The 27,715-nt window shown below is 46.4% G+C and overlaps 1 protein-coding gene across 9 annotated transcripts; it reads left to right on the forward strand.

The window, feature by feature from the left end:
• The first annotated feature begins 579 nt into the window (after nucleotides 1-579).
• SPN (sialophorin) lies at nucleotides 580-20,513 on the forward strand. Of its 9 annotated transcripts, none has more exons than XM_079951377.1 (3): nucleotides 727-975; nucleotides 7,913-8,071; nucleotides 17,507-20,513. In XM_079951377.1, exon 3 carries the CDS (start codon nucleotides 17,577-17,579, stop codon nucleotides 18,750-18,752), a length of 1,176 nt encoding a protein of 391 aa, XP_079807503.1. In that variant the 5' UTR covers nucleotides 727-975; nucleotides 7,913-8,071; nucleotides 17,507-17,576; the 3' UTR covers nucleotides 18,753-20,513. The 9 variants fall into 9 exon arrangements, 7 of the variants coding, with proteins under 7 accessions (XP_079807503.1, XP_079807506.1, XP_079807504.1 ...); XM_079951380.1 differs by lacking the exon at nucleotides 727-975 and adding an exon at nucleotides 6,753-6,925; XM_079951378.1 differs by lacking the exon at nucleotides 727-975 and adding an exon at nucleotides 6,943-7,120.
• Nucleotides 20,514-27,715: the final 7,202 nt, after the last annotated feature.

Raw genomic sequence — 27,715 nt, forward strand, 5'->3', positions numbered from 1 at the left:
TTCATGATCCCATGGACCACAGCATACAAAGATCTTAGCCACAACCACAGTGATGGGGGCAAAGAGAGTGCAGGTGACAAAGACAAGGCCCAAGGCATTTTGCTGCCTGAAGCAGAGCCCAAGTACATGCAGCAACTATCTCGGACAGGGCCGGGGAGCCCATGCTTCTCCTCGAGTTGTTGGGCTGGGAGGCAGCTAGCCGTGGGACCACCCCTGAGAATGCCCTCTCCATTGTTGTTGTTTAGTTGTTTAGTCGTGTCCGACTCTTCATGACCCCATGGATCAGAGCACGCCAGGCACTCCTGTCTTCCACTGCCTCCCGCAGTTTGGTCAAACTCATGCTGGTAGCTTCAAGAACACTGTCCAACCATCTCGTCCTCTGTCGCCCCTTCTCCTTGTGCCCTCCATCTTTCCCAACATCAGGGTCTTTTCCAGGGAGTCTTCTCTTCTCATGAGGTGGCCAAAGTATTGGAGCCTCAGCTTCAGGATCTGTCCTTCCAGTGAGCACTCAGGGCTGATTTCCTTAAGAATGGATCCTAGAATCATAGAATCATAGAGTTGGAAGAGACCACATGGGCCATCGAGTCCAACCCCCTGCCAAGCAGGAAACACCATCAGAGCACTCCTGACATATGGTTGTCAAGCCTCTGCTTAAAGACCTCCAAAGAAGGATAGGTTTGAAATTCTTGCAGTCCATGGGACTCTCAAGAGTCTCCTCCAGCACCATGCCCTCTCCATAGTGGCTGCCGAATAACGGTGGCACCATTCTCTGGACTGGATGTTTAAGATGCTGGGAGGAGGGCCTGGATAAAGCCCTCCCACCACCCGCAGTCCAGCGCCGATAAGGAGACAGGCAAGGGGAGATAAGCAGCCGAGGACATCAACAAATGTTTGTCGCCTTGCAGATGTCAGACGCTCAGAGAGGGACCTTGCTAGCCTAGTCTGGACGCAACTGCTTGACAAGACCATTGGCAGGTATGGCGAAGAAGCCACCCCACTCGCCCCCAATGCACCCGCTTGGTCTCTGCCAGTGCTGCCCTTCCCTGATGGATTTTGCTTTTCAAAAGGGTGGGGGCGGAAACAGGGTTGGGAATGGCGTTTTTCAGTGGGTAAGGCTTTGCTCCATTCCGAGTCCCACCTTTTCGTCTCTTCTTTTTCTTTCCTGTGATAGAGGAAGGCAGGAATTTGAATTTTTAATTTGAATTTTTAGCTGTGCTTATGTGCGTGCATGCCCACAATTTGAACTCAGCTTCAAGCAGCAAAAGTCTCAGACCAGCACTGCGTTCCCCGCAGGACAGCTTGTGGAGCCCTGGCAAGGGTCTTCTGCAATTTAGCAGCTGGGTGGCAGGTAGAAATTCAACAGGTGTAGTATGCTGCCTTCATGCCAGAGGAGGGGAGCTTGTACCCACTGCAACCAAGAGCACAGAAGCTCTGCCAGAAAGGATGTTTCAGCCACAGATAAATCTAATGGGGCTAATAAAGTTATCCAGTCTTCCTCTCCCCACTGCTCCCCAGCTGCCCTCATGCATTATGAAAGCTGAAATAGGCTCCTGTTTTCACCTGTGGGGGCCGGTCATTGCCTCTTAGCCTAACCTACCTAACAAGGATGTTGTGGGGCTTAAATGACGAGGTGGGAAACCATGCACACCACATTGAGCTTGTAGAAAAGGTGGAATATAGAATAATAATACTGATAATAGTATTAGGTCGTAAAGAGATACATTCTGTTGTTTATGAAAAAAATTCATAACAAACCGAATTAATAGTAGAACAGAACTTTATCCTTTATGCCTGTGAAAAAAAACGGTATGAAATTTACGGCATGTAATGCCCTAAGAGAAAACTTAATGAAAATGATTTATAGGTGGTACATGACACCAGTCAGGCTTGCAAAAATTTACCATTTGCCCGATAATAAATGTTGGAAATGTAATGAGATTGAAGGTACATTCTTTCACCTTTGGTGGACATGCCCAAGGATTAAGACATTCTGGGAGATGATTTATAACGAAATGAAAAAGGTATTCAAATATACCTTCCTGAAGAAACCAGAGGCCTTTCTCCTGGGCATGGTTGGCCAATTGGTGCCAAAGAAGGATAGAACATTTTTTATGTATGCAACAACAGCAGTAAGAATACTCATCGCGAAGTATTGGAAGACACAAGATTTACCCAAGAATGGCAGATGAAGTTGATGGACTATATGGAACTGGCGGAAATGACTGGCAGAATCCGAGACCAAGGAGAAGAGTCGATGGAAGAAGACTGGAAAAAGTTTAAAGATTATTTACGGAAATACTGTAAAATTAATGAATGCTAGAAAAATGTTGGAATGAAGTTATATGGCTTTAGTAGAAATGTTTTAAGGAATTAAGTATAAACAGATTAATAGAGTATTAAAGGAAAAATAAGGTTAGAATGTGCTAAGATAATTATAGGATAGAAAACAGAGGAAGATGGAAAGGCATTGCTGAAACAATTAACAGAAGTGGAATACAAAAAGGGAGGTGTGAGGAGGTCGCGGAAATAAGTGAATGAAAGATAAGATACTGAAATTATTTGATGTGTTTTAAACTGTTTTTGTTTTGTTTTGTTAGTTTAATGTGTTAGTGTTATGTAGTGTTTTTGTATTGTATTGTATTGTATTGTTCTTTTTTGTAGTGTTTAAATTGTTGGAAAAGTAATAAATATTATTTTTTTAAAAAAGAACTTTATCCTTTATGGCAGGATATAACTAATATATTAATATATAATATGAACAATAGGCCAAGGAGATAGACAGGTCACCGACAGTCAATGTTAGTTTTAATTTGCAGCTATACATATACCAGCTATACATATACATTTACACATGCAAAATCCTCATAAATCTATGCCATCTTTTGTTTGCTTTCTGGGCCATGAAAATGACAGGTGCCCGGCCTTGCCTGGTGGCGGCGCCAGCTGTGAGTTGAAAATGGAGAGCTGACAGCTGTCTAGAAACGATAAGATTGCCACATGATGAGGAAGGCCTGTTGAAACATGGCAAGTCCAGCGTCTCAGCCGGATTCTGCACGCCTAGCCACATTCTAGGATTCACCACCTGCACCCTTTTAATATGTTGAGCTGCGGGTTGCGAATGCTAATTATATGTATTTAAAATATTTCACCCCTCTGGGCACCTGGTGCAGCTGCTTCCCTGCATTCCCACAGACCAGGTTATAGCAGGGAATCAAGCCCTCAGACCACCTTGATACCACCTAAATAGGGCCGTGTCCCCAAGCGCTGTAGAAATCCTCGGTCCAGATCCTCGGTCAGTTGCTGCGTGGGGCAAGTGATCTCTCTGGAAGCCAGTGGAGACAGGCATCACCATCCTTGTTGATGCATGAAAGGGAAAGCTCATCTCCACCCAAACTCTGTCACACGGGCAGAGGCCATAACGAAACCCTTGCAAATGGAAAAACACGATGATAGGGTTGAACTGTAGAGATGGAGAGGAATTCATTCATAACCAATTAGGTAGAAATTCAAACGCATCAGATTTGCGTTTTCCAAACCAATGAACCAAACGCCAACTACCCTTTCAAACTAGTACTTCTCTGATTTAAAAGCCTATGAGTTGAGGTAGCTGCTGGCTGCCCTCTTTTCTCAATGCATGCCCTTGAATATTTCTTTCCCCCCATTTATTTATTTATTATTAATGTTGCAATATATATATGAAATCTTTACATAATGATACATATACATTATATTCATAAATTCATATTTTCATATTTCATTTTGTACCAGCATTTATCCATTTCTTATTTCTTGCCCTGTGTCTTCCCTCCACCCCTGCGTGACTTCCTTGTTATTATTTTGTAACTTTATTATTGAGATTGTAATTTTGTATCTTAATAATTAAACATTCTATCTTATCTATCTGATTAGCTTAACTTAACTTTGTGAAATCAGTCTATACATATCAATAAATTCTTGTTGGAGCATCTTTTGGTCATGTATTCTTCTACCACATTTCCATTCCTGTTTGAGATTTTGATTAGATTGCACTCTAATTGTTGCCGTCATTTTTGCTAATTCAACCCAATTAGCTCTTGGATATTTCTTTTACGTTTTGTCCTCAGGTTGCTGTTCCTTGTTGCTCCACTGCCTTCTGGAATTCTGACACTATGGAAACAAGATCTCTTCTCAGGCAAATAATGGGCTACAGCATGACTTTTGGCTTCCTTATCCTTTTGGCTGTGGCCACAAATGGTGAGGAGAATGCAACCACACAACCTCCAGACAAATCTTTGCCTCATCCCACTGTTGCAGCTAACGAATCGTCTCAAAATGCAGTCACTTCGGAGGCAATTCATACGTCCACAGAAAATGGAAAGAACAAAACCTCTGGAGAAATGTATTCTGCTGCCTTGAAGCCTCTTTCCAAAGAATTGACTGCAGCTGCAAAACGGCCTCCGAATGCAACCATCAGCACCACTGAGAGGTCACCTGGCAAAAAACCAGGACAGTCTAAGGGAGAAGGAGAAATGAGGGAATTGCCTAAGTCAGATGAGAGGAATTCAACCCAAACCCATGGTAACAGGGGCTGTGGGGCTGACTGCCGACCATCACCTACCACACCAGCTGCAACAGCTGGATCTGGTGGTCTGACAGCAAGCCTTGGAATCATCATGGCAGTGGTCCTCTCTCTCCTGCTCTGCTTCTGACCCTCGTCTGACCCCCTTGGTTGACGTGGGGCTCCCAAGCCATGAAGTCCACTCACTCAGGGATGTGGTAGGATTGTAGTAATGCTGAAAATACGCCCTGGGACATCTCCTCCGCTTCCAAACACCTAAGCCCCAAATATAGTGTGTGTTTGTGTGAAATAAATTCTATGTTTTTTGAAAGAATCGCTCTGAGATCAGCCCTTTAAGCTCTCGGACTGTGTTACAGTGGTGAGACTGTATTATTCCTCTATTACCTTCCTCTCACCTCAAGAGTTTCGTATGTACACCAGCGCATCCTTGAAGACCTAGATTAACTCGTCTAGCTTTGCAGTTTAACCACCCAGCCGTTCCTGTGTTGGTCTTGCCTTATCGACTCCTTTTGTTGTTCAACCGTTGCAGTTCATGGGCCTTTATCAGGCTGCCCCAGACAGGCATCCCTTCTGTGACTTTCGTTTCTTCATGCCCTGCGGCCTGAAACAAAACACTGCCATGCCAGAACTGAGCAGGTGAAAAGCTTCCCTTTGCGCTTATCTCGGTGCCCGGAGAAGCCTTTTGCTCTGCCACCCCTGCTGCGGCCCCAAATGAGCCAGACATCTCATTTGGAATCAACCATTGGGGGGACATTTTTACCGAGACTGCAACAGGGGAGAAAAGGCTTAAAATTGCCTTACTAATGCACCACGCTGACAGGGTCCGCCATGAAGCCCAAGTGGCGTAGCAGTTTGTCATAAGATTGTAGCATTGGAAGGGACCCCGTGGGCCATGTAGTCCGAACCGCTGCGATGCAGGCATCTCAAAACACCATCTCTCATCCAGTTTGAAACCATACTGGGCCCTGCTTAGCTTTGCAAATGTGCTAGCAGTTTTCTTGCTGCGCCACTAGGAGTGGGGTGTTTGTTCAGGGGCGGGGCGCACAAGGCCCTGGGTCCAATTCCTTGAATCTCCATGTTTTGGGCCACAATTCAGGGGTAGCTGAGCAGGGAGTCCCATGGGGGAGCATAGTGGTTTGTCTAGGGTCTCCACCAGGGTGTTTCCAAGTCTTACCCCTGGAGATACTGGGAATTGAACCTGCGAAGTTGTGTGTGCAAAGTGTTTGCTCTGCCACTGAGCTATGGCCTTTCCAAGGTTCAGCTCCCTCTTCCAGCTCAAACACATAATGGTGGCACAGTGTTGAAGACCCTGGAGAGCCCATACTGCACAGAGGGTACAAGACTAGGCGAGGTGGGCCAGGGGCTCAGTGTGTGCTTATTTTAAAATAGCCCTGAATTCTACTTCTGAAAGTGAAGCATCTATTTATATTGTCTTTATATTGTCTTCCCAAGAGTCGCTTGGGAAGAAACCAAGTCTTTCGTGTCATCAGCTCAATCCTGTGAATACTCTGCCAACAGAGATTCAGTAGGCACCTTCTGTTTCAGCTTTTGAAAGCTTGCCAAAAACTTTTCTATTCAGTCAGGCTTATGCAGGCAATGAAGAATGCATCTTTTCAAAATAGTTGGCTGATTTCTGATATGTGTGTGATTATTTATATTATTGTTGAAAATGACTGCTTTTTTAATGAATAGTGGAATATATATAGATATTAAATATAGATATTATAGATATATAGATATTAAATAAATATATATAAATATTTTATGATCAATCAAATGAATAAATATTATTTGGGGAGTGTAGAGGATATTGGGGAAGGATTTTCCTGATCATTTGAGTTTGCTGTGTAATCATGGGCTTGCATTTACTGTTCAAAGGATTTTGAAATGTTGTACTTCCTGGTTTCCTCAGCTATATAAAATAAAATAAATAAAACAGTATTGTAGATGATAAAAATTAAAATTAATTTTTTTTCTTACCTGCACCGATGATAGTCATTGTTTGGATGGGAGGCTTTTATCCATTTTCACAGTCACACAATCAATCAATCAATCAATCAATCAATCAGTAGCTGAACTGGGATTCACACAGTCACAAAAACAAATTAACTGAAAAAGCCTCAAATAAAAAAACGCAAAATAAATAGCAAAAACAAAAGCACCAAATATAAGCTCCAAATATCACCTTAGGCTTGAATTACAATTGGGGGGGACACAAAGTAGCAGCGCAACAGGAAACACACAGGGGGACACAAAACGGAGCACATTTGGCTTCCAAAAAAAAGTTCGGAATCCAGAACACCTACTTCCGGTTTTGCAGTGTTTGGGTTCCAAGTTCTTCTTTAACTAAGCTGTTCAAAAACCAAGGTACCACTGTATTAGACAAACCAGAACCAGGCTGGGGCAGGCCAGAAAGGGACCCAGTCTAATTACAAACCTAACTCCACTTACCTGGGAGTAACTCCCTAGAGTGCAATGCACTTTCCTTCTTAGAAGACAAGGTTAGTCTGGTAGTCTTACATGCACAACACACAAGATTTGCATACATCCGCCACAACACTGGTGGGTACAGAGACTGGAGGTAACAAAAACGTTTTGCTGCCTGATATGGGCCTGTAGCACTTGGGCCAACCATTTAAAACGGGGATGGGAATGCTGTGCTTCTCCCAATGCTGTTGGACTCCAACTTCCATCAGCTAGTCTGATGCTCTAACCACTGCACCACACTGACCCTCTCCATTGCGGCTGCCCAGAGATGGTGGAAGTGGAACCACCGAGATATTCTCAGGTCTGGATGTTCTAGAGGAAGACTTAGAGAAGTCACACACCCAGACACATACCCCACCCAGTCCCACAGCAGTAAGGGGAAGATGTGCAAAAGAAGATAAGCGCTTGCCAGCTTCAGGGAGCCTGTGGTTGCCATAGTAATATCTAGATGAATAAAAAGGGACGTTACTGCCCCAGTCTGAGCAGGATGAAAACCACCATCCACTTGCACGGCCAGTCTGCTTTCCTGGCAGCCCATCAATCTCATTTTCCTCGGCCATTCTGTGGTTGTGCCTTCCTCGGCTGTAGGTGCAGGAAGCGGAGCTGAGCAGAGGCTGATCGTGCTTGGTTACTGGTGAGGCAAGTGCACTCTGCATGAGCTCTGAGGCACCCTTTCTTCACGTCGGCCGCCCTAGCATTTTGTGTGGGAGGGTGGGTAACTTTGGTGGTCCTTGGTTCCAAGAGCCTCTCGGTCTCCCCACATGTCCCAACGTGGGCAGGCCCCTCTCACACCCGCGATGCATTGCCAAGCTGACTACGCCACTTCCTCTCTCTCTGTGCATTTAACGGTTGCTTCTTCTTTTTCAGTATTTCTCCACCGCCACCTCCTTCTTGGTTTCATTCACTCCTTCCTGCCTGGCCAAACAGAATATTGGTGAAGTGAAGGCAAAGCTGAGGCCTGCCCCACAAGAAAATCCCTCAACAGGTGGGACCAGCGTTGCGTGAAGCCTTCTTCCTAAGCAAAAGGTAGAGGGGAGCGGGATGGTGGGACATTGGTCATTTGGGATAGAGCAAAATTGCAAAGTATCGTGTGGAAATGGTTGTGGGGAAGGTGGGGTGGCGGCTGCGGAAATGAGAGGTGCATTGTTAAAGTGTGTTTGTTGTATCGTCCACCTGTCATCCCTCGAAGGAGTTCTGTTGGGCATCTATTTTATCTTCACAGCAGCCCGTGAGGTATGTTAGTGACTAGTCAAGGCGGGATTTGAACCTGGCTCTAAATCAAACACTTTGTCTGCTAAGTAGTCTGCCCCGAGCTGGGATTAAGAGCTGAAAGAACAGTGGAAAAGAGGCTGCTATATGCAGAGAATCCAGCATCTCGACCAAGTGGCAAAACAGAGAAATCTGCTTCAGGCAGGACCATGATAGAGAGATGGGGAAAGGCAGGAATTTGAATTTTTGAAGTGCCGGCCCTAACAGAAGGGAGGCAGTACTTCTGGGGCTCAGCTTCAGGCGGCAAAATGACTTGAGTTGGCACAGGAGTCTCCACAGGACTAAATCAGGTTTCTGGTCCTGATTTCACCTTTATAATCTAGGCAGCTATATAGTTTTATAGTCTACAGCCACATTTTCCTTCCTGGATGCTGGATGCATTTCTTAAACTCTTCGCTGCTCATGAATAACACATGCCGAAACGTGGAAAGTCAGTGAGCACCCTTTTTCTATAGTGATAAGTCACAGATTCCATGCTGCGTGGATCAGTGAAAGTGCTGCGCAGCCCTCAAGTTTCCCCTACACCCACATTCAATTACGATATCTCCCAGTAGATTCAGAAGAGACGCAGTGGAGGAGACACAGCGTGCACACTCTTGGCATCTCCTATCTGAGCTTCCTACGCAGGAACTGACAGAGGATGGTCCATTGTGGTGAGATGGGGGGAATCCCCCTCCCAAAAACTGCAGGAAAAGCACTCAGAGGACGAGTTTCTTTCAGGGCAGCCTCTCATAGCACTTCTCAATGAGCACATTCTCATAGCACAACCCTCAAGGGATGGGATGAGGTAGAAATTCAGATTTTTTTGCATTCTAATGAGAAACTTCCTAATCCACGCTTCTCAAGCTAATGCACAATTAATTATCCTTTGGAATTTGCACCTCTCCAGATTTTGCATTGTAGATCTCCAAACCGAGAAGGTGTGCAAAAATGCATATGTTAGTGCTTCTCCAATTTTCCACCTCCCACATGAATTGTTGAGGGTCTTGGCAGACCACTTGATTATTTTTTTCCCTGCCTGCTGTAGCAATTGCAATGTGCCATGCTAGATGCTGCATGATTTTGAAATGCATTTTTGTTGCTGCTTTTATTTGTTATACTGTACAGTATTTGATTGCACTTTAAATTCCATAGAATTTGATAGACTTCAGAGTGCAAGTGTCCTTTGCGGAGATGGCACAGACCACCTGAATGAAGCTTATGGGCCACTGGTAATCCGCAAACACAATATGGGAACCCTGTGTTAGGCACAAAAGTGCATATGTTAGCAAAGATAATGTAGAAAAATCCATTGCATTATACGAAATTGCTTCCAAAAAAAAATGTGCCCAATAGTCTAAACTGCATACCTTTAAAAATATGGGTTTTTTTGGAGAGAATTTTGCACTCAAAAAACTGAGGAATTTTCATGAGGATTTTTTATTTTTTTATTATTATTTTTTAAATATTTATTTAAATTTTCATACAAGATCCCTTCACCAAAAAATAGTACACAAAAAAGCCAGAACAAATACACCAAAAAACCATATAGAAAAAAGGAAATAAAAAAGAAAAAAGAAAAAGAAAAAAACCAACCATTCAATACAATTTTTTTATATGAGGAATTTTCATGAGGATTTTTTAAAAAACAGATTGCAATTTGCTGTGGAAATGCAAAGATATTAATTTAAGACTGGGAAACTGAGGAACTGATAGAAACTGAAATGGGCAGATATATTTGTCCTTTATCCACAGGGTGGAGGATAAGCTGCTCCAAGGAATATTATACCAGGATCTTCCTCTGACTTGGAGCCTGCCCTGTAGAGAGACAACAATGAAATGGGTGTCCAAACGGCACTGCAATATTTTTTTAGAGGGTTGGGCCTAGCAGGGATGAGGCAATGCTTCAGGCAGAGAACTGTCGTGGGCTGGAACAACCCTGATCATTCAGCTTTCTTTCTTTCTTATAATTTATTGCTTCTATTTCTTTTAATTATGGCAGTATGAGAGAAACACTAGAAAGAGAAGCAGCAGGCTGTGGCAGGAAGAGGGAGCGGCCCTTTCCATCCACCCGCCTTACACAACTGCCACCCGGCCCCTCCTCTCCCCAGGTTCTCTCAGTGGTCAGCCATTTTGTGGGGCGCACACAGTGAGGCCCCTTCCATTGGCCTCCTTTGACCCATTTTTGTTTTACGTTCCTTCCATGAGACACATTGTGGTTTCCTGCTGAAAGGCAGGATAGAAATATAATAAACGTACACAACAGAACAGTGTTGCAGCACACAGGCAGCATTTCCACACAATTATCTCATTAAGAGAATGTCTCAACATCAGACTAGGATACCTAAAGGGCTGTCTCCTTTCATAGGAGCCTGGCAGCTTGTTAAGATGAAGGAAACGTTCGAGGGTGGAGGGTGGCAAAATAACAGGAGCCTCTGAATTGACAGTAATTCTCTAATGGCCATGGGGACGCAGGTGGCGCTGTGGGTTAAAGCCTCAGCGCCTAGGGCTTGCCGATCGAAAGGTCGGCGGTTCGAATCCCTGCGGCGGGGTGCGCTCCCGCTGCTCGGTCCCAGCGCCTGCCAACCTAGCAGTTCGAAAGCACCTCCGGGTGCAAGTAGATAAATAGGGACCGCTTACCAGCGGGAAGGTAAACGGCGTTTCCGTGTGCGGCTCTGGCTCTGGCTCTGGCCAGAGCAGCGATGTCACGCTGGCCACGTGACCCGGAAGTGTCTCCGGACAGCGCTGGCCCCTGGCCTCTTAAGTGAGATGGGCGCACAACCCCAGAGTCTGTCAAGACTGGCCCGTACGGGCAGGGGTACCTTTACCTTTACCTCTAATGGCCATAATTACTCTGGTGCCAAGTTGGTTGGCAGGGATATTTGGTCTGGGCACATGACTTGGTATGTGAGGGAAATTCTTCAGCTGCAAGTGGCAGCAGGTAGGGCCTTGGGCAGTGCCAGTTTAAGGTTTCACAGCAGGCTTTGGCCAAGATGTCCCTCAATGGGCTTCAGCTTCCACTATGTCACCCAACTCCCTCAGCAATACCACTTGCCCTTGAAGTATTCCCCCAAATACTATGTCATGTGCTCTATCTTAACTTTCCAGACTCCACCCTTGGATGTTTCTTTCTGGAAAGCCTAGTCTGGGTCTTCCCTGTTGATATGGAAGAGTGGCCAGGTTCCCATGAGAGGAAACGGTCCTTTGTCTGAAGAAATCTCCTCATGGCCACCACCAGTTGCCAGCTTCCTATTCAACAGATACACACATATTCCTAATCCCAGCTCTGGGGCATGGTGGAGGTGTCAGAAGTTGATATTGCATACCCCACAAGTGTCCTGGGAAAAAATGGGGCATCCTTTTTTTTATTGCAAGAGAACAGTGGCCATTTTGGTTGCTGTGATCTTGCCTGATTTTGCGGCGCAATCCCCCCACCCCCGGAAAAGTGCTTTCTTCAGGGTGTGATCTCACATGGTATCCCCAAGCACTTGTTTTTGGGTGCCTTGCCCATTCTTTTTTTGGAGGGGGGGGGAAACCATGGCCATGATGTTCTCATGATAAAAAATGGGAAAATTCAGCCCAGGAAGATGGCATCCTGGATTTTGGCTTCAAGGTCTTGGAGGGTATGGTATGGCTGGGCAGGTGTCATGGCCCATTCCTGACCAGGGGACTAACCGCCAGCCCTGGCTGCCACCGCCTTTTGCTAACCTTCACTGAGTGAGGAAAATGTGACAAGTGAGCTGAAGGAGTTGCAGTCCCTGCTAGCCTCTCCCTCTGGGCGGGCATGAGGACTGGGCCATTTGCTTGCTCTCTTCCTCAGCATCAAGCCACCATGGGATTTCAGCAGGTTTTGGGTTGACTCCTACCGTCCTTCTTACAATGGTATCCTGCCTTTCTCTGATTATGGAACTCAAGGCAGTGTACATGCAAGTTCTCAGCTGGTGTCCCATCCAGGCACTGATCAGCCTTCTTTGCATCCATAAGGGAGTAGACTGATGTGCCTTTGGACCACACCAAGAGCGGACTTTGCTCTTTCAAATTTCAGTGGCATCCTTTGCAGGGTCAAAATTTGACAGCCCCACCTCTCACCTTCCATTCTGATCTATTTGCTATATCATAGCTACACCACTCCCTATACTCAGCGCCCAGTGCGGCCAAATCTGCCTCTGACCACACCCACTGGACCGGAAAGGAATGATGGGTATATCTGCCCATTATCAGTTTACCTCCATTTCTCATATCTTCAACTCTTCACATTTCCACATCAACTGACAATTTTTAAAAAAGAGTCTAGGTGAAAATTTCAGTGCTAATTTCTCCTAATATACGTATTTTTATTTTTGTATGCAATTGTGCCTAGTCCACACATTTTTGCAAAGCAATTTCCCCCAATAGAATGCATTTTTGTACAATATTTTCACCCACATGTGCATTTTTTTGTGCACGCTTTGCTGCATTTCTGTACGCGTGACTCGGCTGGAGAACCGTGCTGCAAAATTGGCGAACTGCAAAGGATGGCTACATTTTGGTTCATGTATTGTTTCAGAACGTGAAAGGCTCGCCTTTAAATTGAATGGTTCCTCCTGCCCCCTAGCTGCCCGTTAGTACCGGATGGCGAGGTGGCGTTGTGAGCGGTTAGCTCTGCCGCTCGTACTACGGGCCACTTCCATCAGCAAAATGAGTTAATTCTTCCTGAGTGGAAAAATCCTGGGTGTGGCGCTGCTGGGTAGGGAGATTTTGTCCCCTCCGAACCATTGAGTTGGGCAGCCTCACCGGCTAGGCCACGGCTCTGATGTCCACCAGTTTGGATGGCTTTAAAAGAAAATTAGACCTATTCATGGAGGCAAGGCTATCAATGACTACCTATGGTGGTGACTCTGCAATGCCTCTGCTGCTGGAGGCAGTAATACTGCTGGATACCAGTTCCTGGAAACCACAGGAGGGTTGCACTCTGGCTGCGTGTGAGAACAGATGCTGGATTAGATGGGCCACTGGCCTGATCCAGCAAGCTATTGCCACAAAAGAGCTCAGGCATAATATAACTCTGAAAAATGCATAAGCGCAAATGAGATTCCAAAGATGGCAACTCCATTCTAGACTCTTCTCTGTTGTTTTTTTTCTTTTCTTCTCCCAAATATATGCATGGCATTTATACAGAGCCTCTCTCCCGGTCCCTAACAGCCTGGTCTGATAGGGCTCATCTTACATTGCAGCTCCTGGGATCTTTAGCACTCAGTGCATGGGCTCTGCCGCCGAGCCATCACTCATGCAATCTGCATAATAGTAGTAATAATAATAATAATAATAATAATAATAATAATAATAATAATAATAAATTTGTACCCCGCCCATCTGGCTGGGTCTCCCCAGCCACTCTGGGCGGCTTCTAACAAAGATTAGAAGCTTCTGAAATGTAAAAAAAATGCTCGTGTCTATAATGCATTCAAATTAAAACCACAAGGGAAATCTGGAGCATGGAAACCTGTTCGTATGTGGTCTTCCTCACTTGTCTTTCTCAGCTATCGGCTCGTTCCACACCTTCCTCTTCCGATCCCTGCTTCCTTCCCCCAAAAAACCTCATCAGCCTTGCTCCCCGCCCTTTCCTGTCTCTTTCAGTTCCTCCTTGTTCAATTTGATTTGTGGGGTAAGACTTGAGAAGGCTGCAGAAATAAACTGGTCCTGTCTCCTACTTTACAGAGGACAGTAGCCCTTTGTTTGAATGGCTCCTCTGTAGGAAGGTGTGTCCCGTCCAAGTGGCACAGTGTGCTAATTCTAGACCCTGAACCCTAATAAAAGAGATCCCTTCAATCAGGGGTGGGGAACCACCAGCCCATGGGCCAAACCTGACCTTTGGCCTGTGAGAGCCTGTTTCCCCCCAAACCATGCCCAGATGTGGCTTCACAGGAACTACTGGAAGCTTAAAGGAAAGTCCTGCTTGTTCTTTTGCCTGAAGCAAGATGCGCTCCTGTGCCTTGTTCTGGAAGCATTTTGTGGGCTGTACGAAGGCGTTCCCCTCCATTTTGTTGCTACCTGCAAAATCTGAGCTTCTATCTCCGCCTCTATCAGCTGATTTTTTTGGGGGGGAGAGAGAAAGACGCACTTTTCCAGCCCTTTGCTCAGTACTTCCCAAAGGGTCAAGCGCTCCATGCTGGGCAATAGATATAGGACACAATATCGACCTAAACCTCTGGGAGAAACTCTGGAAAAGAGATTTGAAATTTACCGTGTGTTATTCTCTGAAAGAGAACTATTTGAAAATGATTCATAGATGGTATTTGGTTCCGAGTAGGTTAGCTAAGATGTATAAAGCTGAATCAGATACATGTTGGAAATGTAAAGAAATGGTAGGAACTTTTTTCATATGTGGTGGACATGCAGAAAGGTAAAAGAACATTGGGAAATGATTTATAAAAAATGTTTAAATTTACCTTCCCCCCAAAACCAGAGTCCTTTTTGTTGGGAATAACCCAGACAGAATTTCCCAGGTGTCAGAAGTTTATTTATGTATGCAACAACAGCGGCCCCTGTTCTGTTAGCCCAAGAATGGAAAGTGAGTGAGGTCCCATGTAAAGAGGATGTTTAGAACTTGCAGGCTTAACGCACAGAATAAGAGAGCAAGAAGAACATATATTTAAAGAAGAGTGGAACATATTTATTGAATATATGGAAAATAATTGTACTCAGCTGAAAACACTGGCAGCATTCAACAGAGTAAACAATATTTGATTGGTGTAAAAGTGGAAAATTGATTTAAATGGTTATAGTAAAATATGCAGGAATGTGTGATATGTAACACGAACCATGGAAGGAGAAGAAGGGAAGTCACTGGATATTTTAAAGTTTGTAAAATGTTTTTTTTAAAATGTAGAAACTGAAAACTCAATAAAAATTATTTATTAAAAAAAAATAAGCAAAGGGTCAAGCACCCAAAAGTCAAGCTGGCTGTGGGGTGCTTGGGAACCTCACACAAGAGATTTTGACAGGTGGGAGGAACTGTCAGTCACATGAAACCCCAGTGATGTTACATGATTGACAAATGCGCTGTCCTGCCCACCTGTCGACACTGGGCTGTGTTTCTCCACCTAACTGCTTAACTGGCCATATGTCATATGTCATTGAAAATTAACATTTCTCTTCTCAGCCCCTCCCCATCATTCTAATTTTTCAGCTATGCCTATAAATTATATGTGCCATCATTTGTTAACTTTTTTTGAGTGATGCATTTCCTCCTTTTCCGGTGATGCATCAGTTGCTGCCCTCCTGCAGATGTATGTGGATTTCAGACGTGAGAACTGTGTCTGTCTGGTAGGAAGTGCCACTCCTTGTGGTAACCCTTCCTAGAACGGTTGTAGGCAGTTCTGCCCTCAACCAATCCCCAGGCACAAAATAGTGAGTGCTCCTGTCCACCATATTCCTTAGGAATTCCTCTTGATTGGAGCCCCATTTTTTTAAAAGTTCTCACGCACCTCACTTGAAAATACTGCTGGTTAATTTGTTGTCTGGTTTAAAAGAGAATTCACAGATGCCAAGATCCATGTTTGGCACAAGTACTCTTTGGTAAGAGAACCCAAGCAGAGATTTAAAATTTAAAAAAATACACAGCAAAGTAAAGTGTGGAAATATAGGCTGCTGGATCTTTAAAATATCCCCTTCTAAGATGCTTCCTAAGTCCTCCTCTTCCCTTAGCATAGAAAGAGACTACATGTTTGGCAAGTTAAAAATGGTTTACATACAAAAGCTTCAAAGGTCAGGTTCATGTGCTTTCCCATATAGCAGTCAGAAAAAGACAGGCAGTAAAACTAAGGTTCCAAAGTGGTGAATGTTTATTTCTTAGAAACAAAAGGATGGCTTGCAGAAAGCCATAAAGCTAAGCTGGAGCAACCAGCTTAGCCTCCTTACTTGCAGGAGTGCAAATGGTGTAATAGGAAGAAGGAAGGCTTGATAACCCTTTCTCCCAAGCCTGGCGGGACAGCTGACTCTATGGTCATAACCCCTTCATGCATTAATTAGAGTTAAGCACGTTGGTTATATGGGACTGAGTATCCCACAAATACATCCTTTTATTCATCATATGGTTCTGTCCTTCTAGATTTGCATACAACTCTCTTTCTAGCTATCTAGATTTTTCTCTCTTATCCAGAGCCGTCTTTCCCATTGGACTTAGTGGTTCGTTGCACCAGGGTGCTGGCCTCTTAGGGGCGCCCCAGCAAGTGGGGGAGCTGCTGGCAGCCTCCCCTTTCCCTGCACACCCGCCAGCTGCGCCCCGCCAATTCTATGCTTGGCAGGCGTGCAGCTTCCTTCCCAAGCCTCTGCAGGAGGAGAGCGATCCCCACAGAAGCTTAGGTTCCCTCCCAAGCCTCTGCATCTGCTAAAGATGGCCCTGCTCCCGGTCGCTGTCCTCCTCCTGCTTCCTGGCGAAAGGCGGTGCGCAGCCTTCCCGGGCTGCCTTCTCAGGTGGCCCGACGCCGGAGAGCATGTCCGCCAGCACGTTTTCCTGCTTGATCACTGCCACCACGCTAGGGATCGGGGCAGTGGGGGAGGCAGAGGACATTTTCAACACCCCCTCCCTTTTTTGGAGTTGCCGGGGGCAGCGGCAGAGGGATCTTTGCACATGGCGCCGGATCTGCTTAAGATGGCCCTGCTCTTATCCGATGTATAACATGTTCATTTCAAAGCCGCTGGGGAAGGTTGATAGCACAGTGGTTAGAGCATCTGCTTTGAGTGCAGAATGTCCCGGGTTTAATCCCCAGGGCTGGGGAAAAGATCCCTGTCTGAAATCGCAGAGAGCCATTACCAGTGAGTGGGGACAGCACTGAGTTAGATGGACCAAGTGGTTTGACTCTGTATAAGACAGCTTCCTTTTACTGTTACTAGCGAACAACTTTTACATTAAAGCAATACAAATCAATTCACCAAATAAAACTAGTTTGCAAGGCTAGAGACAGGGTGCGGTCAGCTCCAGACCTTGTTAAATGCTGGAAAGGAATTTTGCTGTGGGGTGCCCTGAGCCAAACAAGACACAATGCCTAGGAGAAATCCATGATGTGTAGCTCCCCATGATCTGAGCACGAAGTCCCCAACCCATCACAAGGATTCACGTTTCCCTAATTTTAAAAACCCAGGTGTTTAGATATTCTCTTGCTCCCCTCTCTTTTCAGTGCAATCTTCCAGGGGGAAAATGTTTTTTAAAGGCTTTTCACATTTTGTTCTCAGGTTGCTGTTCCGTGTTGCTCCACTACATATCACTAGCCAAGCAGGCCCTGCCCTCTGGAGTTCTGCCGCCATGGAAACGCGATCCCTTCTCAGGCAAATAATTGGCTATGGCATGCCCTTTGGTGTCCTTATTCTTTTGACCGTGGCTGCACATGTTGATGGGCAAGTTTTGGCTACTTCAGACACACAGCCTGTGGGAACCACCATCTTTCCCCCCACGTCAAATTTCACAACTGAAAGGGTGGGCACAGAGCTTGCAACCTCAACCTCTGCCTCTCCAGCCAAGCCTTCAGCTCTCCCCTTGTCTCAACCCACTGCTGCAGCTAAAAAACTGTCTCTAAAAGCAGCCACTACAGAGACTACTCTGCAAGATAGCAGCACGGATGAAGATGAAACTATCACCAACAATACATCAGGCCCCCATCCCTCTACTAGCCCTGCGATCAGCCTTACCACAGAAACAGCTGTTGTGGGACAAAAATTTGCAATCAGCCCTACCACAGAAGCAGCTGTTGTGGGACAAAAAACTGGTACAACCAGTGGCGTGGCAAACCCTTTCAATACAACAACAGCCCCTCTCGAGACTCCCATTGGGAGTTCATCTGGCCTCAAACCAAGGTCAAATTCAAAACAGACTACCAAGGGTGAAGCACAGCCAAGTCCGAAGCCGGAACAAGATGTGGTAGATGACACCAAAACAATAGACAACCGCACCCATTGGCCTGCTCCGTGGCCCTCAACCACGACAGCTGTCCCCCAAACAACAAGCGCTGTCCTTGGCCCAAGAGCAAGCCCTGAGAAGAGCCAGACTGGAATAATTGTGGCCGCTGTCCTCTGTGCCCTTCTGTTCCTGATCCTCTTGATTGCCATCCTCCTTTGCAGGCGAAGGCGCCGCTCTGGCTCAACCAGCTTCAACGAGGGGTGGGCAGGGCAGGTGGCGTTGCCAGACGACTCGGCATTGGATCGGGATGTCGAGCAAGGGGCAGTGCCTGCAAAGGAAGAGGAGACCAAGCGCAACACACTTATCACGTTCTCCGGCAAGCGTCAATCGAGGGTGCCTTCGGTAGCCATGGAGGAAATAGGCGAGAAAGGAGAGAGAGAGGAGAACCAGAAACTGCTTTGTGGAGATGCTGGCGGAGGCTCCAGCCCAGAGGCTTCTGGGCAAGCAAATGGTAAACTCTCAGAATCCACCATGCAGTCCTCTCAGGAGATTGTGTTCCCTCCACCCCCAGCTAACCAGGAGTAGCCTCTTCCTAAACGACCAACGGAGGACACACTTCTTATGCCCCTTTCTAACCCCCTTCCAGTAGATTAGGACACTCCATTGGCCCTGTTCCCGGTCCGTTCGGAGCTGGTGGAAGGGCGGAGGAGCCCAGGAGAGAAACGCTTGCATCACCAGTGTTTCCGACCACATCCTTTTTCCTATTTGTATGGTATCTGCAAGGTAGAGACAGTGATCTTAAACCAGGAGTCCTGGTTTCCCAGCCACCTTTAGTTTCACCAAACCTCTTTTTCCTTCTAGAAGACAAGGGGTTTGAGCTGTTGCTTTTTCGCAGCTGTGCAGAAAACACCTTGGTGTGGTTGTACAGGTGGAAAATCCAGGGCTACCAAGAGGAGGGAGGTTGTGCTGGAGAAACAACGGTCTTCTATTTGTAGCAGAAAGTCTTGGTTGCCATTTTCAGAAAGAGGGTAAATTGATGACGTCAAATTTGCTGCAATTTTCCACAACATTGAAAACAGTTGTGGGCGATGAGCCCTATTATCAGAACCAGTTTGCAGGGGACTTTTAACGCAGAAGTGCGAATAGGCTAACCGGATATCGCAACCCTATTCTTTAAATCTATTCAGGCCAGTGGGCATGTAGGTTCATATGGACACTCTTCTCATTTAATTCAGGTATCATCCCAAATCTTTCCAACCAGACAGCTTACTGCTTTGTATCATATCAAAAGTACATCTTTTCAAGCAGCCAATGAATGAACCCTTATTAGCCAATTCTCCAAGATCTGTAGCAGGGTAAGCAGAGTATAGATGTTCATAATTTAAAGTAGACCATAAATGAAAAAAAAAAGGGGGGGAGTAGACCATAAATGGTAGGAGTGTAGCTGGAGTAATGGGCAATATTTATTTCTGGATAACCATTACAGTTAAGTGGATTTTCAGGACCCATTATTACAGATTGTTGCCTCTTAATATGCTTCGGTCATTCTTTTGGACCAGTTATCAAGGTGTTGGAGTCGGTGGGACGTGGGTTCTCCGTGATTTATTTACCCAGGAGTTGAGGTTTCTAACTCCCTTGGAGTGAGAGGCAACAATTTCCTGAGAGGTAGATACATTAGTGTGCAGCAGCAAAAGCAACAAAGAGGCTTAGGGCACTTTAGAGACAAATGGATTAATAGCGGCACAAGCTTTCGTGAACTTGAATCCTCTTTATCTGATGAAGTGGCTTCTAATCCACGAATGCTTATGCCACATACAAAATTTGTTTGCCTAAGATGAAAGAAGCCACACTGTTGTTTTGGCTGAGATAACATGTGGTAATCATCTCGTACTTATTAGTACAAAATAGTTAATGATACTTTTGTGAATAGGCACTTAGGGAAACCAAACCAAAGAATCTACAAAAGTTTTTTGCTGGTTTTCTGAAAGCCAGTGTTAGGGCACCACAAGATAGATGCTTTAAAATCCTCACAGAATTACAGGTTCCAAAGTTCATTAGAGGAGAAAACATGGCAATTATCCTGGTTTTGGTCCAGTTTAGATTATTGCTGTGACAGTGTTTGCCCGCAGAAGCCCCAATGAAACAAATAGAAAGAGCTGTACAAGAGGCCATCTGCCATTTTCCCTACTTGTCTCTCCTCCATTCACCCTCTGGATAACCCTGTCTAGTGTTCACTATATGTTCAGTTGCTGTTTGCATCCATTTGTTGTGTTTTTTTTGCAGAGATTTATTTTTGTGTGTTGCCGTATCAAAATATATCAATAAAGAAGTTTTACTTTGGTTTAATTTTTTGGAGTGTGGTTTGGAACGATGTCGAAACCCACTATTTCAATCAGTTCTGAGTGACAATGTAACTGACACACAGTAGACCCATCTTTTTATATTGTATAATACTAAAATTCAGGTTACAGTGGTACCTCGGGTTACAGACGCTTCAGGTTACAGACTCCGCTAACCCGGAAGTACAATATTGATATTGAATACAATTAAACAATAGTTTTAAGAATTCATATCTTGATGATTTGAACCTTTCAAATCTTGCCAACGAAGGTGCAAAAGTGATTTAACAAAAGCTCTTCATTCAAAGAAAACAAAGGCGGCGTTCAGAATGCTGGAATTAATTGCTCTAATCTCTGCTCGTAGTGTTTATCTTGCATACAATTAGTTTGCAGGACTCCTATGCCAGGACTTCTGGGCTCTCCTTAATAGAAACTGGTTGTTCATCTGTACGAGTACACAGAAGAAGGCCTGGTCCTGCACTAGGGGCCTAAATCAACCCCGGGGTTGATTTGCCTGCCATTATTACAGGCTGGGGTGGGGCACAGTTTCAGGGTGGCGGTTGTTTGTACTTCTTACCTCTTGACTGTGCTTTCAATGAAGTTGTAACTCCTCCCTTTTGCTCAAAGTTGGTTAAAGGCTAATTAAACTAATGAGCGTGCTGTGGTTTAAAAAGAAATGAAATTATCCTTCTTTCTCTGTGTATGCATTCATTCTGCTCCTTCATCTGAACTTCATCCAAATTACATTCCTTTGATTCCAGATCTTAAGGGATTTCTTGAAATCAATATAGGTAACTTGCTGCAGGGAAATGGCTCAGGAAGCATCTTGTTTTATTCTCTCCTCCCCGCCCCTTTAATTTTATACCACTCTCATCTACCACAAAAGTCTCTCTTGACTAATTGGTACTCCCCGTTCGTTGAACCAGCATGAGCTGTCACAAATAAGCACTGCACTGAAATGGTACATTGTAAAACAAAAAAGGAAGGAAAGTAAAATAAATACATTGCTAGCATTCTTTACCACCAACAGTAGCACAAGAAAATCAAGCAATGTCTAAACTTTGCAAAGATTTTTCCAACAATAGAAGTGGCGCCCATGAGAGAGGTGCCAGAACTGCGCTCCAGTGTGCTCCGGCTGCTAAAACCCCCACTGACCTGGAGAATCTATTGTTTTCTCTATTGTAAGAGATTTTATTTTGAACGGAAGAACCTTCAGTCACGTGAGACCCCGCCATCTACAGTCTAAACTCCAGACTGCTGCATGGGCTGCTCCCCAGACACACCTTGACAGTCTCAGAGAGAACAAGGCCTGGAATAGGAAAACACAGACTTTTAAGTTAATGTAGAAGTGACAAAATTCCAGACTTTGCAGTTTCAAGGTGGCACATTGGAATTCACTAGACTGAGGCTGTACTCACACCTTACTTTTGAAGGATTGTGATACCACTAAACAGTCATAGCTTCCCCCAAAAGAATTATGGGAGCTGTAGTTTGTTAAGGATGCTGAGAGTTAGTAGGAGACCCTCCGTATTCCCCACTCATAGCCGCAATTTACACAGCAGATTAACAAGCAACCCCTCTTCGCTGGGAACTCTGGGAATCATAGCTTTGGGGAGGGAATACAAGTCTCCCAACAACCCTTAGCACCTTCGATAAACTACAGTTCCCAGAATCCTCCTGTGGATTTTTCCTGAGAGGGGACTTCTTCTTGTATGGAGGAACGCTCAGTTCTGATTCGAGCCTGTGATCCGAGGCTTGAGGTGGTTGTCTGGGCCTCTCGCCACCCTTCTCACACCCCCACTTCACGCCCTCTGTTGTTGTCATCCTTCTCCTCCGACTCCTCAGAGCACACTTCTTCGTGGCTTTCCTCTTCCTTCTCCCCGCACATTCTCTGGCAGCTCTCGTTCCAGCACATCCGCAGCTGGAAGTAGCCGGCGCAGGTGATGATGAAAAGGATGGAGGTGAAAACCAGACCCCACAGCGCCACCCGCTTCTCAGCCCTGCCATTTATGGTGCACTCAATCCTCTGCTGGCACCTGGTAGTCGCCGGGGTGCATACCCAATACGCCCCCCAGAGCCTGGGCATCTGGAAGATGAAAATGACACAGAGGAAAGAGATCTCCAAGGCAAGGATAAGTCCCACCCAGATATCAAAGAGGGGGACACCACAGATGTTAGTGATCCTGGGCCTCTTCTTCCGCCTAGAAGAAGATTCTCTGTGTCGGTCGTGGTGGTGGGCAGCTTCACACGCCGGGGTCGCGTGACATGGCTCAACCTCGGTGCATGTGCAGGCCGTGTCTCCATGGTAACACAGCATCGGTCCGGCAGCCATGCCTGGTCCGGACATGACCTGAGCCTGGCCAACGGGCTTGCAGTGGGAGTCTCCAGCCATCCATGGCTGGTTGCACACATTGCCTCCAAAATCCCCATCACTCCTGCCTGTGGTGTCAAAGGTTACGTGGCGCTGGCCGTGCACCTTACACCCCTGAGCCGGCCTGCGTTTGATGGCCATGTTTGCTTTGTCATCTACCCAGGGATGGGCAGGGACGTAGCCCATGCTGCCTTCGGTGTCTGACTTGCATTTGGTGGCCGTGCTGTATTTGCCATCATCACGGATACCTTGGCCAATGTATCTTTTAGGTGTGCCCATAGCATACCCATCACTACCCAAACCACCCGATTCTTGAGGGTCGGCATATCTCCAATGGAGGGGCTCTCTGTGCTCGTCACCTGACCAAGACTGAGGGGGCATTTTGCCTTTGTAAGGTGAGCCGCTAAGGGAGGCCGAGGTGCTCTTGGTGGCCACGTGGCACTGCTCCTTTTCACCGCAATAGGATGCTGCAGTGGTTTGCCTCATGTGACTTTGATGTGCGGCCATCTTGGTTTGCCTAGTGTCCGTTGGACCGTAGCTCACACTGGGGCCATACCCTTCGGCCATGGGAGCCGCATGCCCCCCGTGCCAATCATCCCAGTGGGTATAGTAAGGATGGTGGGCATGGTGGCGATGGTGAGCATGGTCGCGGCCATAGTGCCTAGGGAGACCACGGCGCCCAACGTTGTAGATGGTGGATATGTCGGGGACGCCACTGTGGGATGCTGTGGCAACAATGGCCAAGCCTTCCCCTTTATCCCTATCCTCTTTCTCTCTCCTCTTCTTCTTCTTCTTCTCCTTGGGGGTGGTGAGCCGCAGGAGCCCTACGAGAAGGATCAACGCGATGAATACCAGCCCCCATGTTGCTGCGACGGAGACGGGAAAATGTTGGTTGTAGCACAGGGCTGTGCAGAAGTCTCGCGACAGGTCGCCTTCGCCCTCGGTGATACTGCAGCTGGTGTCGTCTTTGATCTTGTCCCAGGGGCCGTTGGCGAAGAAGATGGCCATGATGCGGAGGCCCAGCAGGAAGTACCATGGGTTCAAGCCCTCGCAGTCGAGTGCACCGGAGAGGGAGGACAGCAAAGGCCGAAAGAGATGGATAAGACCTGAGAGGATGATGGACATCTGTGGAGAGACAGGGGTAGGGGTGGGAAAGGGGAGGTTAGGCCTCGGGCAGGAACCTGCATTGGAATTCTACCCAGGGCCAGCACTGGGATTTGGTACCACTGGGCATTAACTGAGGTACACTCCACAACAGGGGCCCCACTGTCGGCCCACAGAGCCTTTAGCCTCCTCCTTGCCCTCATTTCCTGTTCCTCTGTCCTATGCAAGCAACCACACAAGTGAAGAGAGGAAGCGGCTGTCTATACCTGCCTTGCCCTCTCCTTCTGGGTGTTAGCCACGTTGGGCTCGTGGCAAAAAAATGGGGAGCAGGCACTGTGACATAGAGAAGATGGACTTGCTCGGGGAGGGGTCCCACGGAAGGCCTCCTGCCCCCCCCCCCAAATCTAGTCAATGTGCTTTCATTATTTGGGGTGAGCCAAACTGGGCTGTGGGGTGAAGGGGAAAAGCACAGAACTCTCTTCCTCAGCTTCCAGGGTGGACATAGGAAGAGCCCCAGTAGATCAGGCCAAAGACCCATCTAGACCTGCAGCTGTCAGGCTTCAGGGAATCAGCTTCCTACCCCATGGCCGTAAATGAGCAGATCAAGCAAAATGAGTTCGTACCAGTTAGTTTCTTTAATAAACACAGCGAAGGACAAAAGAAAGCATCTACCCAGAATGGAGGTGCTCCCAATTAAGGGTCACTCCCCCCTCCATCCCTATTAATCTACTTCACTCCTACATCTTGTATTCTGGGCTTGTAGCCTCTGTGCTTTCTGTTCTGACATTTTCTGAGCTCTCCGTGACTTTGGAGATGAGGGTGTGTGTGGATACTATCCAAAGACTGTGAATCTGTTAACTTTCTCTCTCCCAGTGCTTCTTCTCCTAGCTGTTCCCCATCCAGTATTTCCCAGCTTCTGCCTTCTGAACTATGCCCCTCTGCAAACCACTGTTCTAAATCTATGCTGTCCTCCTGCTCCTGGGAAGATTCAGGAGCAGAGCAGGGGGAGGAGGTGGCTCCCACCATTCCTCCTCATTGCAACCCTCCTCAGCACGGTCCCTGACAGGTGCCTGCTCTCACAGTGGCCATGGAGGACCTGAACACAACAGCACTTTCCTAATATCATACCCTCCAACATTCCTCAGATGAAAATGGACATTCCACACTGCCCACCAACTGACCCTGCGCAACACCCCTCTTTTTTTTGTCCCACACCCCAAAGAGCATTTCCTTTTAGAAGTGACACCACCAAGACACAGTACACACGCCTCTACCGTCCTGAGAAAACCCCTTAATCCTGGTTTTATTTTAGTTTATTCTTTGGTAGATTTACAAAAAGAAAAAACACACCAATAAATAAATTTTAGAAAGGGGTGAGATTAGATGCGGATGCACAAAGCATTTTTTATATTAAAAAAAAAAGATAAAGACTCCTCGCACTCCGCTCCATTCCCCCCTGGCTGTAACGCGGCAGCTTCTCCTCTTCCTCCCCGCCTGCTCTTCGAGCTGCCAAAGGAAGGCCGGCAAGCAGTGGCCATGAAGAGGCAACGGGATGCTCCCTCGCACTACCACAGCGCCGGCTCATCCTCCTCGCTGAGCTTTGCGCTGGTGGGGCAAATAAGGACATTGCAGTATCAAATCAGAAACCGGGATGGCTTTTGTAATTCCGGGACTGTCCCTGGAAAATCAGGACACCTTGTTTGCGATTTGTGATTCCCAGGAACTAGTACTCAGAGGCTTATTGCTGGCTTGTTGTCATTGATAGCCTCATCCTACATGCAACCCAATTTGCGCCTGCAGAGGTTAGATGACTTGCACCAAGCAGGAATTATGCCACACTTTCCAAAGCATTTCCGCAAACTTTCCTTGTTGGAAGAAGTCCAAACATTTGGGAAAGTGGTTTCATTGTGCAAGACCTCCTGACCAACTGCAACTGGGCAACCTGAACTGGCAGGTATGTGATCGAATCCCAACCGAAAACTGTGGCGGTCTGGAAGTGCCCTGTTTAAGCCTTACCTGCCAGGTTTGCTAACGCCTGGCTTTCTGTCTCCAGCCTTCTGCTCCTTTCCAGAGTGAAACCTCAATAAGCAACCCAGGCTTGGGGAAACCTTTTCTGGAGCATACTAGCCCCGTAATCCTGCAGTGATTCAAGCTTGATAACCTCTGGTCCAGCCAGCACTGGACTTCCCTTCCTCCCCTCTTCCGCAGCTTCCATTTCCTATTGACTTTCACAGTCATCCTCTTTTGTCCACTCCTTTCTTCATGCCTGTTCCATCATCAGTTTCTTTCCTTCTGTCTCCTTCTCCCCCTTTCTCTGATTTGCCCACAGCTAAGCCCAACCTTTCATGAGGTCTTGAGGCCTTGTTCAAGCAATAGTCCCTGCCTTCCTCTGCTCCACTTGAAGCGGGTCACTTGGCCCAGATTGCAGGGCTAGGCCTGTTTACTTCCTTCAGCATTAGCAAGACAGCTGCTAGCAGAATATTCCTTTGTTAGGCAGATTGCTGGTTTGTAGTCCAGGGTGGTTGCTGGATGTTTCATTCATGGGAACTAATAGTTAGGAGATGATCTCTTGACAGTTGGGAATACCTCCCTGAGCACCTCCAGACTCTTGAAATTGCTGGGTGGGTTTCAGTCACACACTTGCAAACTCAGGTTGTGCAATTTTTGTCGATTCCGAGGCTTTGCTCAGCAGACCCACTTACCCCAAAAGCTCAGAGTTTTTGTGATAAGCAAAACTATTGGGAAATGTAGGGTGACACTTCCTTTGAAGGAATGTCATCTAACCACTCCACAAGCAAATCAGAATGAATATTCATTAAATAGCTTCCGGCTGCATATACCCTATACATTTAAATAACATGACACCACTCCCCACCTACCAAATAATCCTGGGAGCTGTAGTTTGTGATGGGAGCTAGGATTTGTAGATCTGTGACGGTACAGACTACAATTCCCAGGATTCCTTTGAGGTACGTGCTTTAAAGATATGGTGTGCATGCAGTTGTTGCCTAATCTCCCTGCAAACAAATCAGGATACGTGCTCAGTGAGCAGCTCACCCGGCAGTGCCCTTTGTTTCTGAATGAAAGACGGGAACACAGAGAGGGAGTTGTGTTGTGTTGTGTTGAGTTGACTGAAGCTTGGGGTATTGGATCTCTCTCTCTCTCTCTCGAGATCTGATATAGGTACTGGATCTGCTGCCATATAGGTGTGTGTGCTTTCTATGCATATTTCTATGTAAATACAAATGCAACTGTTACAAAGCAGACCTAAGGCTCCATGTGAAAGCAGCATCTAGACACCTATGGTTCCCCCCGGCAAGGACTGTAGGTTCTTAAAGGTGTCCAGAGTTGTTAGGTCACCCCCACTCCCCCCTCAGAGGTATAATCCTCAGAGTGGTTTAACAGTCAATCCCTCTTCACAAGGAGCTCTGGGAATACAGTTCTCCTAACAATTCTCAACACCCTTAACAAAGTACTCTTCCCAGTATTCTTTGGGGAAAGCCATGACAGTTTAAAGTGGTATGATATTGCTTTAAATGTCTAGTGTGGGTGCCAATGCCTCTGTGGCCCCCTCCTATCAACAGGAAGCAAGACCTGGTAGAACTGTCTCTGGAAGTTTCCTTCTCTCTTACGTTTCTTTGGTGGGACATTTTCACAGCCCCCATATTCTTTCCTTCTGACTTGCCTCTCCTCACATGTTTTCACTCATCTAATCCCAACAGTGGAATCTTTCA

Source organism: Podarcis cretensis (assembly GCF_951804945.1).
Source record: "Podarcis cretensis genome assembly, chromosome: 13".
NCBI classification, from domain to species: Eukaryota; Metazoa; Chordata; class Lepidosauria; order Squamata; family Lacertidae; genus Podarcis; species Podarcis cretensis.

Excerpts from the sequence above, each read along its gene's own strand:
- SPN (XM_079951376.1), top strand. The coding sequence starts at position 12,173 with ATGGTATCCTGCCTTTCTCTGATTATGGAACTCAAGGCAGTGTACAT. Across the intron at positions 12,220-17,506 it reads GAACTCAAGGCAGTGTACAT|GTTGCTGTTCCGTGTTGCTC; the intron begins GCAAGTTCTCAG and ends TTTTGTTCTCAG.